We start from the raw sequence: 12,167 nt of genomic DNA on the forward strand, positions 1-12,167 counted from the left end.
ATAAGTCACAAAAGCATGAAGAAAAAAAAGGGGGAAAGAGAAAAATCTAACCTTGTATGTTTTATATAAAAAAGGGGGACTGGACGGGGACTGTGACAGGAAACCCAGTCATTCATGTATGCAAGGAACCCTTTATCTGAAAAAGTAGAGCATAACAGAACTCAGTTCAGTCAGAAGTGAGTTAGAGGTCTGAAACAAGTCAAAACATGGAGATACACTTACATGCTTAATTGTTCATCCGGATGGGGGAAACCATCAATTGAAAAAATAAGCGGATAAGAAAGCAGAGGGTCTTGTAGTAGTGCAAGGGCTTGAACACTATGGATAAAAGTCCAAAGACAGAAAGTCAGGGTGAGGAAAACTATATGGAAGGAAAAAAAGCGGGTTCAGCAGAACCCAAAGGTAATATAACTTACCTAACTTACTACAGCGTTGCAGACAGAGGGCAGGAGACCGGCAGGTAATCCGATTCCACCTACAACTCCGCCGCCATTTATGTACTATTCGTTAGTATGACGTCACCATGCGCATGCGCGTGATCCGTCATTATTAGAGCTGCTGTGAAAGCGCAATAAAATTATGCGAAAATCGATGGCATTGCCCCGTATACGGAACGGATAGTGCCTTTGTCTAGAAAAAGCGAAAAATAGGTATAGATGTGTGACTACCAGTTTGGGAGTGTTGATACTCTGACGTCATCACGCAGACGCGTGCATGACGCCACTTGTAAACAACCAGTTGGTATAGGAAAAAACAGTTTAGAGAAGAGGAGGTGCTATGTTCAACAAGGCCTAGAAGTTGTCCAGGAAGTAGCATGAAACGATCAAATGTCAAAATACTAAGTTCAAGGAATCGCTAAAGATAAGGTATGAATAGAGCATTACCTAAAGAAGGGCAAAAGCCGAAGGAGGCGTAGAGGTGTATGTCGAGGAATTAAAGAGGAGCTCACTGCAATCTGATGACTTAGTAGAGACAGTTAATATTAGATGGTATAATAAAGGTGTTTCACAGGATTGACAAAGTCCCGAACTGCAGAAGGACATTAATTCAAAGAAGCATGGAAATGATGACAATAGAAGTATTAATCAAAAAATACAATTGTTATAAGGTGCCTAAATACATGTTCCATTAGGTAACATCTTAACAACATGTCTCAACATGTTAACATCTTACATTAGGTCACTTTTTAAAAAAGAGTGTCTCAAGCCCAAAAAGGCAATCTGAATGCACCACCAGCGCTATTGTCTAACTTTCTATGTAGTCAAAACATAGAAAAAAACACTGCCCACAGATGTGGTTCACATACTTATGATTAAGTTATAATCTATTTAACAGAGAAACCACATATATGGAAATGTCAGATGTGTCTACATGAAATCTTTAAACTGATAGACATTTTGGACAAGTGTACCCTACAGATGACTGCCAACAAGCTGCCCCTTGGAATGGTTCACAGTCTTTAGGTTAGGATCTGGTCTTCTCAACTATCATTAGTTGTGGAAGAATTTGCCTAATATTCACATGGAATAATCCAGGTAAAAGGAAGAGTAAGGAATAATATATGCTCAGATAAATGGGCCTAGGTAGTAGTCCTCATTGAGCCCAAGAGGGGCCATTGCATCTAGCCTATGTATCCAATACAGTTCCCTTTGTGCCAGTAGTTTTGGTAAGTCACCACCTCGTTGGAGGGGATGTACCACTTCTAGTACTGCAAATCTCAACTGTGAGATGTTGTGTTTATGGTCTCTAAAATGCCTGAAAACCGGTGATTTGACATTTTTAGTTCTGATTTGGGATTTATGTTCAGTCCACCTTTCCTTCGCTTTTCTACTGGTTTTCCCAACATAATATTTCCCACAAGGGCATCTGATGGTGTAGATGACATTTTTGGAATCGCAAGTAGCAAAGCTTTTTAAAGGGATCTTGTTGCCATTATTCGGGTGCCTAATATAATTGCCTTTAATGATGTTTGAGCAATGCTGACAATTTAAGCATGGAAAAGTGCCATTTTTTAATTTAAGTTGCTGGCACTGACAGCATATTCCAACCCTTGGCTGTCTACCTTGATACGGCTCTACAACCACTGGTACAAAAAATACCTACATATTTGAAAGACACTACACATTTCCTTCAAAGTATCAAGAACCTTCAGATCAATTTTGATGATCCATTAATATTCTCCATGGATGTTAGTAGTCTTTACACTTCAATCCCCCACGATGAGGGCATAGCAGCCCTGGAATGGTTCATTCTAAGACATGACGAAATCCAGATCCAAAAAAACTTCGCCATTGAACTTATTAATCTGATACTCTATAACAACTACTTCAGATTTAATGAACAGTACTACCTTCAAATCGCAGGCACCTCTATGGGCTCAGCAGTAGCCCCCTCATATGCGAACATTTTTATGTTCCATTTCGAGATGACGCATGTCCTAGACCACCCACATTGGAAAGATAAAATACACTGTTGGCTAAGATACATTGATGATGTCTTCGGGATTTGGAAAGGCACAAAACAAGAGCTGACCGATTTTTGGCAATATCTCAACCAGTGTAACCCCCGGATCAAATTCACTATGGAAATCGGTTCACCATGTGTGAATTTTTTGGATGTAACTATAGAATGGCAAGACACGGTCTTGATTACATCTATGTTTAGAAAACCGACTGATGTTAATAGCTCCCTACACTTCAATAGCTTCCATCCGAGACACTTAAAAGAAAATTTACCATTCAGTCAACTGCTACGTGCGAAAAGGATTACTTCCAACACACAGAGACTTCAGACAGAATTTGACACTATGAGATCAAGATTCCTGGAAAGAGGCTTCCCGGAGGAAGTGTTGACACAAGCAATTACGAGGACTGAATCATATCCTCGTGATCAACTTCTTAACAAACAACCCACACAGAAGAAATCGAATTTGATCTATACATTGAAATACTCTGCACAGAGTTATCAAGTCAAAAGAATCATTATGAAGAATTGGGATCTGATCAAATCAGATCCCAATCTCAACCGCCTTTTTCCAAATCCTCCAATGTTAGCGTATAAAAGGGGAAGAAACTTCAGAGATACGTTAATCAGAGCAGAAAGACCTAAAAAATCCACCCAAAGGGTATTGACAAAATTAAAAAATGGCACTTTTCCATGCTTAAATTGTCAGCATTGCTCAAACATCATTAAAGGCAATTATATTAGGCACCCGAATAATGGCAACAAGATCCCTTTAAAAAGCTTTGCTACTTGCGATTCCAAAAATGTCATCTACACCATCAGATGCCCTTGTGGGAAATATTATGTTGGGAAAACCAGTAGAAAAGCGAAGGAAAGGTGGACTGAACATAAATCCCAAATCAGAACTAAAAATGTCAAATCACCGGTTTTCAGGCATTTTAGAGACCATAAACACAACATCTCACAGTTGAGATTTGCAGTACTAGAAGTGGTACATCCCCTCCAACGAGGTGGTGACTTACCAAAACTACTGGCACAAAGGGAACTGTATTGGATACATAGGCTAGATGCAATGGCCCCTCTTGGGCTCAATGAGGACTACTACCTAGGCCCATTTATCTGAGCACATATTATTCCTTACTCTTCCTTTTACCTGGATTATTCCATGTGAATATTAGGCAAATTCTTCCACAACTAATGATAGTTGAGAAGACCAGATCCTAACCTAAAGACTGTGAACCATTCCAAGGGGCAGCTTGTTGGCAGTCATCTGTAGGGTACACTTGTCCAAAATGTCTATCAGTTTAAAGATTTCATGTAGACACATCTGACATTTCCATATATGTGGTTTCTCTGTTAAATAGATTATAACTTAATCATAAGTATGTGAACCACATTTGTGGGCAGTGTTTTTTTCTATGTTTTGACTACATAGAAAGTTAGACAATAGCGCTGGTGGTGCATTCAGATTGCCTTTTTGGGCTTGAGACACTCTTTTTTAAAAAGTGACCTAATGTAAGATGTTAACATGTTGAGACATGTTGTTAAGATGTTACCTAATGGAACATGTATTTAGGCACCTTATAACAATTGTATTTTTTGATTAATACTTCTATTGTCATCATTTCCATGCTTCTTTGAATTAATGTCCTTCTGCAGTTCTGGACTTTGTCAATCCTGTGAAACACCTTTATTATACCATCTAATATTAACTGTCTCTACTAAGTCATCAGATTGCAGTGAGCTCCTCTTTAATTTCCCGACGTACACTTTTACGCCTCCTTCGGCTTTTGCCCTTCCTTAGGTAATGCTCTATTCATACCTTATCTTTAGCGATTCCTTGAACTTAGTATTTTGACATTTGATCGTTTCATGCTACTTCCTGGACAACTTCTAGGCCTTGTTGAACATAGCACCTCCTCTTCTCTAAACTGTTTTTTCCTATACCAACTGGTTGTTTACAAGTGGCGTCATGCACGCGTCTGCGTGATGACGTCAGAGTATCAACACTCCCAAACTGGTAGTCACACATCTATACCTATTTTTCGCTTTTTCTAGACAAAGGCACTATCCGTTCCGTATACGGGGCAATGCCATCGATTTTCGCATAATTTTATTGCGCTTTCACAGCAGCTCTAATAATGACGGATCACGCGCATGCGCATGGTGACGTCATACTAACGAATAGTACATAAATGGCGGCGGAGTTGTAGGTGGAATCGGATTACCTGCCGGTCTCCTGCCCTCTGTCTGCAACGCTGTAGTAAGTTAGGTAAGTTATATTACCTTTGGGTTCTGCTGAACCCGCTTTTTTTCCTTCCATATAGTTTTCCTCACCCTGACTTTCTGTCTTTGGACTTTTATCCATAGTGTTCAAGCCCTTGCACTACTACAAGACCCTCTGCTTTCTTATCCGCTTATTTTTTCAATTGATGGTTTCCCCCATCCGGATGAACAATTAAGCATGTAAGTGTATCTCCATGTTTTGACTTGTTTCAGACCTCTAACTCACTTCTGACTGAACTGAGTTCTGTTATGCTCTACTTTTTCAGATAAAGGGTTCCTTGCATACATGAATGACTGGGTTTCCTGTCACAGTCCCCGTCCAGTCCCCCTTTTTTATATAAAACATACAAGGTTAGATTTTTCTCTTTCCCCCTTTTTTTTCTTCATGCTTTTGTGACTTATCTGTTTTGTGATCCACATTAACACTATATTATTTATTATCTAAACAATTAATGTCTGTTTTTTCCAAAATATATGAATAAGTATTTACTTGTTGTCAGTTACTCTTCTGTATCCAGCAAATCTCATACATGTTGAATGTTCTAGGGTTTTAATTACTGTACAAAATCATGGGACCACTTGCTTTGTCGAGTCAGAAAAGACATTTGGTAAAAAGTTTTCACTTGGATTTATACATTATTCTATACTAAATATTGTGCATATTTTTTCCTAGAATCATTGTTTTTGCCCCTGATGAAGAGTGTCTGTTTCACTCGAAACGCGTTGGGCCTACCACAGCTGCACTATCAAGAATAAATAATGAAGATTGTTTCTTGTGACCTTAAACGATTGAATGTTGTCCTTTTTTAAGAATTTGTATTTTTTTCATACCAACACGTCCTTTATTAAGACTTTATTTCATAGAGTTACTTTACTACTCTTTCTATAAATGTTGGTCTGGTCATCCAGATACTAGATAGTGTGCAGGGGACGTAAGTTCCTATGTTGGGAACTTATTTTTGTCCTATTGTGAACCTCATGCCCAACCACAGCTGTGGAGTTGGATGTGGTGAGGCCCATGGCAAAACACTTGGCGAGGCCCCCTTACAGTGTTATGCACTGAGCCAGCGGCGGCACCTCCACAAACGGGACTCAAGAAATCTCCCCTTGAGTTTGTGTGGAGGAACCCAAACATGGTTTATTACTACAACTGCCAATCAACTACAGCAACGTTAGTTTTCTCTACTGAAGAAAGGTTTATGCCAGACTAACTTTTGGATCATATGCATAAATATATATAGGATGGCTTGACGGCATGTGGTGCGCGATACCAGCATTAAGAAGCACCCTGCCCCTTTGTGCACATTAAAACACACATCATACACAGTGACGGAAAGATGACGTACAGGGGAAGCTGGTGAATTTCTGAACTGAACATGCTTAAAATGTTTGTGCCAATTATGCAAGATCGACAGCACGGTGAGTGACCCCAACCCAAACAAGGGTTGCTTGAGGGGGTTTTCTCACTCCCAAGAACATTCATTTCTGAAACAATGGGCTACAATTATGCATTTTACAGCACCTTCTTTGTAAAACTGGGTAGAAATTCATACAGTTTGCAATTGGTTTTGTATGGAAGCACATGGAAAAACAATAGTTTCAAGTCACCAACCGTGCACAGGAACATTTTTCAATACATTTCATGGCGCCTTTGCACACAACATATGCTAGTATAAACATATATTCATGCTGGTTTTCCCCATGTATGTCCATGCAGGCTGCACCAATGTCATTATTATCATGTACAGACTCCCAGCTAGTAAAAATGCCATGCCACAGTAAGTATGTCCAGGCTGACTGAGCACCATAAGTGTTATTACTGGCTAGATTGCCCTAAATTCAATGTGGGCCAAATTTAACCAAGTAGTAGGTTTGCTTTAACCTTGATGCATAGTCCTGTGCATCAAGGGTAACGCAAAAAAAGCATTGGCAATGCTAAGAGTTTGGGCTTTCATGTAGGCATGGGAAAGGCACTGCTGTATTGGTATTAACTGACCGTTGATGGTAGCAGGCGCAAACTGGTCCGAGTACCTGAGCATCTAATAGCAGTGCCTGGCATATGCTGAATACTTATGCACAAGCCAAAACTGTTGGCTTTGCCAAGGTTCGTTTTTAACAGGACTTCAGTGAAAGACATGCAGGGTGCAAACCCATTGAGCAGACCAGGCTCTAGCTCCCTCCCGAAATGCTGGGCTTTGTTGACTCGACCTGGCTGCATGGGCGGAGCCAGCCTCTGACTAAGGAGGGCTGAAGCCCTCCCACTTTGAGGAAGAAGGCCTCTTTCGGTGTGTCGCCAGCCCATAGCACTCGTTATGAAGCAGCAGCAGAAAACATGCGGTGCACAAAAGCCGATCCATGCGATATCAACAGACTAACTTTGATAAAGCCAAAGTCTTAACTTCTGGTCTGAGCTTTTAGATGACCCACCTCTCCAGAGATTAGCATAGCATTATGCAAGTAAACAGCCTCTGCATTAGGGCGACTACTGGCCAAAGGGAAGGTGAAATAGCTATTCAGCTTCCCAGCTGGGTTTAGGGAATTGGGAGGGAAGTGGGAGCTGGGCCGGTTGAAAATGTGTCAGGGCTGGTGGGGGCCCATTTCTTTGTGATGTTTGAGGGGCACCCCTGTCCTTACAGATTGGAAAAATAGGCCAAGGCACCTGTGGAGTGCTTAAATCAATAATGAAGCCAAACATAATGCAGCAAGGAGGTTCAAAGCTGCAGATTATCAGTAGGTTTCTGTGTCATAAGACTGCCAGCATGGGGGCAGCTGCTTGGCGGCCCATTTCAACTGAAAGACCCAGACCCCATCCCTCAGTCGGGGAGGCTGACAGCGCAATGGGTTTATTGGCCCAACTAACTATCTGCTTTCAAAACCGTCATCCACTCCCTGCCGGTGCTGACCATCATAGTCGTGGCCAGACGGAACAGGACACAGACATTAAACAGTGCCTGGGATTCACCGTCAACAAAGGCCCTGCCATTACTAACATAAAACATGCCATGTTTAGCACCTGCATTCATATGCATACATTTTTAGGCAATTAATTGTGATGTGGGTTTAGCACTTGCATGCCAGGGGAGTGATTAGAAGGGAAGTGGTGACATGAGACATCTCATTCTCACAGCAGTCCTTAAGTGTGACGTTTCAGAAATGAAGGAGATAGTTTGTTGCTCCCAACATTGAAGCTTCACCAGAATAGTATCTTTCGAATGTGGAAAGATGTTAGATGTCCCCACACAAGTAAGTTTGCTCCTCCCAACAGCCTCTGAAGTTAGCGCCTCTCCCAACATTTGAAGTGTTAGTCTCACCCCTGGACGCCCTCTCGCCACCCCAAAATGTTAGCCTATGTGCACCTCTGATGCCATGACCCCCCCCCCCCCAATCCCTTTATTGAGCAGCCTGCATTAGGAGGGTGGGTGCGGCTGGCGTGCACCCACACTCACATTCAACCCATGCATTCATCCACCAGTCACACAACTTACATGCACGCATACATAGAACTAAACACAGCATTGACACAAACAAACACCAACATGCACGCATGCATTCATACACATATACATTTAATTACACATATATACACATTCAATTTAACACTTACCTTACCTCCATGCCCCCTTCAAAAGCACCCGGGCAGCCACAGCACTCCGACACGTAGACATGCTGCCTGACAGGAGAGAACTCCTCTCATATCAGTCAGCGTGTTCACGCTGAGCAACGTGAACATGCTGGCTGACAGGATAGGAGCCCCCTCGTCATTCAGCAGGTCTACATTGTCAGCCGAATAACGGGAGGCAGCATAGCTCACTTCTAAGCCCTGCTGTCTCCCATTATTTTGCTGTTTGTTGCAGAGCCAAACAGCTTTGCAACAAACAGCAAAATCATTGCTGGGGGAAGAGAGGAGCCAGCACAGTCCCCTGTGTGAATAAATATGGGCGGACTGGGCTGCCTTCTACTTAGGAGAGGGAGCCGCAAGGCCCCAGCAAGCGCGAGGCCAGGGCTGTTTGCCCATCTTATCCCCCTCCCCCTTGTGACGGCCTTGGCTGTGGAAGGGACTTAGAACACAGAATGGACTCACCCGATCCCGCCGGTCAATGTCTGCGCCACGTTTCACAAGCAGCTCCACCATGTCTGGCTTATTTCGGAGGACAGCGATGTGCAGAGCTGTATAGTAAGTCACTGGATCTGCAAAAGAGAAGGGCATCCTTAACTCGACAGTGCATGGCAGGCTAAAGCAAAACCAGGCTTTACAATGTAGTGTAATAAGGGCGAGCACGAGGACCACACCAAATATCTTACAATGTAGCACAGAATGGAGGTTTACAGCCACGCTGGGTTCCCTGCTTCCCCCAACACATCTCAAAGTACTTTGCCCCCCATACCCCTCCCTAGATTGTGCGTGCCACATGGCTCCTGTATTATCCAGATATAAAGTTGCAACTACAGCAGTCTACCAGTGCACCAACATAGGGAGAGGTCGTTATTGCGGGATGACGACACGCCACCAAGTTATGGCCCAAGGCGAAGCAGAGTACCATAAGGGGAAGGGTCATTATCCCCATGCGATAACGACCCCCTCTGGGGTCTATAATGCTTTTAGCACATGCATGTTTCGGTGTTGACATTTTTTTGATAACTAGAGTTAGAAAACTAAACACGGTTTTTATTTTGTAGTACTTAAATGTAAAGGTATTTGTACCGCACACCATCACCACCGGAGTGGCCCCTGAGGTGCTCTGGCGGATCTGAAAAGGAGCGTGTGAAGAAAGGGGTAAGGGGAGAAGGGAATTAGTAGGGTGAAGTGGGAATAGGAAAGTGAGAGTTGTGATGTCCTGCTAGCAGCTTCAGTTCGGTTTGCACCAGTTGAGCTTCAGTGCGGTTTTCGGGTCGGTGCGAATTCCCATGTGCTGTTGTGCCGGTTTATGTGTTGTTAGCATGTTGTTGGTCTTCATAAATTGATTTTAAGTGTAACTTGGATGAACTGGAGCAGATTTAAATGAGCCTGCACGAGGTGTAATGTAGAAGTAAACAGTTTCTAACAATGTGAAAGCATTCCCCCCCCAATTTCTTTTGCGCATGTTGCAGGCAAAGGCATCCCAGAGTGGAATCACAATCATTTGTGTGTTTCAATTACCCTGAAAGACATTACCAATGGTCTATGAAATGTCAACATTAATATTTTGTGCCAGTGCACTTTGCCGGTTAAGTGTACTGGCACAAACTGTTAATGTCAACATTTCATAGACAATTGGTATTGGCTTTCAGGATATAGATATAGATATACATACACACCATTCCAAGATGGCGCTGCATTATGCCGCAAATGTAGCTTTACGTGAACTTACGGTCACACGACTGCAGCCAAACGGTTCCAGGTCATTTCATCGCAGGATTTTTTTCGCAATGTTTTTTTACTGCGATTTTTTTTTAACAAAAAAACCCATCGAATTTTTTTAACATTATTTTTGGTGGGTTAGCCCCCCTCTCCCCCCCCATCCAAACACCTTGTGACATACTTGCATGTTTGTTTTTTTATAAATGGTGACCGACTACGTGGAATTGAACTTCACCTGATGAAGCCCCAGCCAAGGGACGATACGCGCAGCGTAAGGAGTTTTTCTGCAGGACTTCTTATCTCAGTAAGTCCATGTTTTGTTATTAATTTGGACGCACAAGTATTTTTGTAATAAATCACGTTTGATCGCTAGATAGAGTGCCCAGGGTTTATTTTTATGCTATCCTCTTTGCCATGTACCACTCTAGAGGCATGGGGGTATATACAAATTGCACTAGGCACTGGCTAGCGATACTTGACTCTGGAGGAGTAAGGAATTATGTGAGGTGTGTATGCGCAGAATTAAGGCGACGACTGACTTTTGTATGGCTGGCTAGTAGTTTGCAACTTGAAATCTCTACCTCTGATATACGTATATACCATTTAATTGAGGATTTATTTAGCAAAGTTATGCGGTTTCAATCAGCATTTAATTTATGATAAAAATCTCAAATTTCAATCAGAGATTGAGTGAGAGTGAGATCAGTTCTGGCTTTCATTTAGCCCCATGATTTCACAGGTTAGAGAGTTTCCAGCCTTGAGCTCACGATGTGACCCCTACATAGAGTTGGAGTCACCCAGTGTTAGTCATGACCGTTACCAGACACCTTTCACAAGACCATTGCAAAGTAACACCATTGTTCCCAGGACAGTTCTGACAAAGGGGCATTCGTAATACCATTCTCTGAGTTGGAGTGCCTTATAGCATACCACTCATAAAACAATGTACCTTCAAAGTTGAGATCTGCTCCAAACTGCAGTAGGACCTCAGCTGTGCGCGCCAGTCCAAGTTCTGCTATCTTTAGCATCGAGTAACTCACTCCCTCTTGATAAAATGTCGACTGGGCCTCCCTCCGCAGCACGTTTGTCAGAACCTGGATCTTAGCATCATCTTCTACCGGGCAGCTGTAGGTAAGACAGAGCACATGCCCCCATGTTATAGCACTTGCACGTTTTGAATGTTTTAAGACCTGTTAAAGCTTTTGTTTTACACCACCTCATCCTTTTTGCCCCCTCTCCCCATGTCTCAATATGCCTTAAACACAATTTAGCTGTATAGGTGCATTACAAATAAATACAAAATTCAAGGTCACAAGGTCTTCCTGTCCTTCCTCTGAACTCTTTTGCAACCTCTGCGAATCCCTCTACAGGGCACTCTTGATGTTCCGATCTCTCCTGGAGACAATCACCTTCTTTCCTCCCATCTCACCCTCTCTACTCCTCAGGCCAAGCAAACTCCAGCACTGCCACCTACCTTCTCGGTTATCCGACCCATGAAGCGTGTCAGTTGAGACCTTAACCGCCACCTTTTCACGCCCTCCACCACCCTCCCCGCTCTCCCGTTGGCCGACTCACACCCTGACACAGCCCTTACCATGCTCCACTCTGCTGTATCTGATACCATCGGTGTTCTTGCCCCTGTCATGAGGATCTGCTTGAAGCCCAAAGCCAAGTGCAACTCCTGGTACGACTCAGATCTCTCCACCCTTAAACACAAGTGCAGGGTGGCTGAGCGGAAATGGCGTGCTTCCGGTACATCCTCTGATAATCTGGCCTGCCACCTGCTCCACAGGCAATACCTGCTCTGTCCACACCAAGGAGAGAGCCCACATCCAAGTCCGTGTCTCTGCGGCAGCCAACAACTCGGCCAAACTCTTTAAAATCTGCAAGGAGCCAGCCAATCCTTTCTGCAGTCTACCTCTACTGTCCCCTCCCAGGCCCCCTGTACGGCCTTGGATTCTCATATCTCTATAACTCAGGACATCCTGTCCTCTCCCTTCCTTTCCCCCTGCCCACTCTACTCCCTGCTCTTCCACTGGCCCTTCTTCAGCCCCCTCTCCTCCCTCTTCTGCCTTCCCAG

At 43.3% G+C, this 12,167-nt stretch overlaps 1 protein-coding gene across 1 annotated transcript in view; it reads right to left on the bottom strand.

Moving 5' to 3' along the window:
- The window catches only part of ASB6 (ankyrin repeat and SOCS box containing 6), a 71,099-nt gene that overhangs the window by 7,672 nt on the left and 51,260 nt on the right, over positions 1-12,167 (bottom strand). The window contains exons 3-4 of the mRNA XM_069609226.1: positions 11,037-11,212; positions 8,831-8,937 (exon numbers count right to left, since the gene is read on the bottom strand). Of these exons, the coding sequence (XP_069465327.1) occupies positions 8,831-8,937; positions 11,037-11,212 (283 nt within the window). The remainder of the gene's footprint in view (positions 1-8,830; positions 8,938-11,036; positions 11,213-12,167) is intronic.

This window comes from Ambystoma mexicanum, chromosome 8 (assembly GCF_040938575.1).
Source record: "Ambystoma mexicanum isolate Mex_15411 chromosome 8, UKY_AmexF1_1, whole genome shotgun sequence".
In the NCBI taxonomy this organism is placed as follows: Eukaryota; Metazoa; Chordata; class Amphibia; order Caudata; family Ambystomatidae; genus Ambystoma; species Ambystoma mexicanum.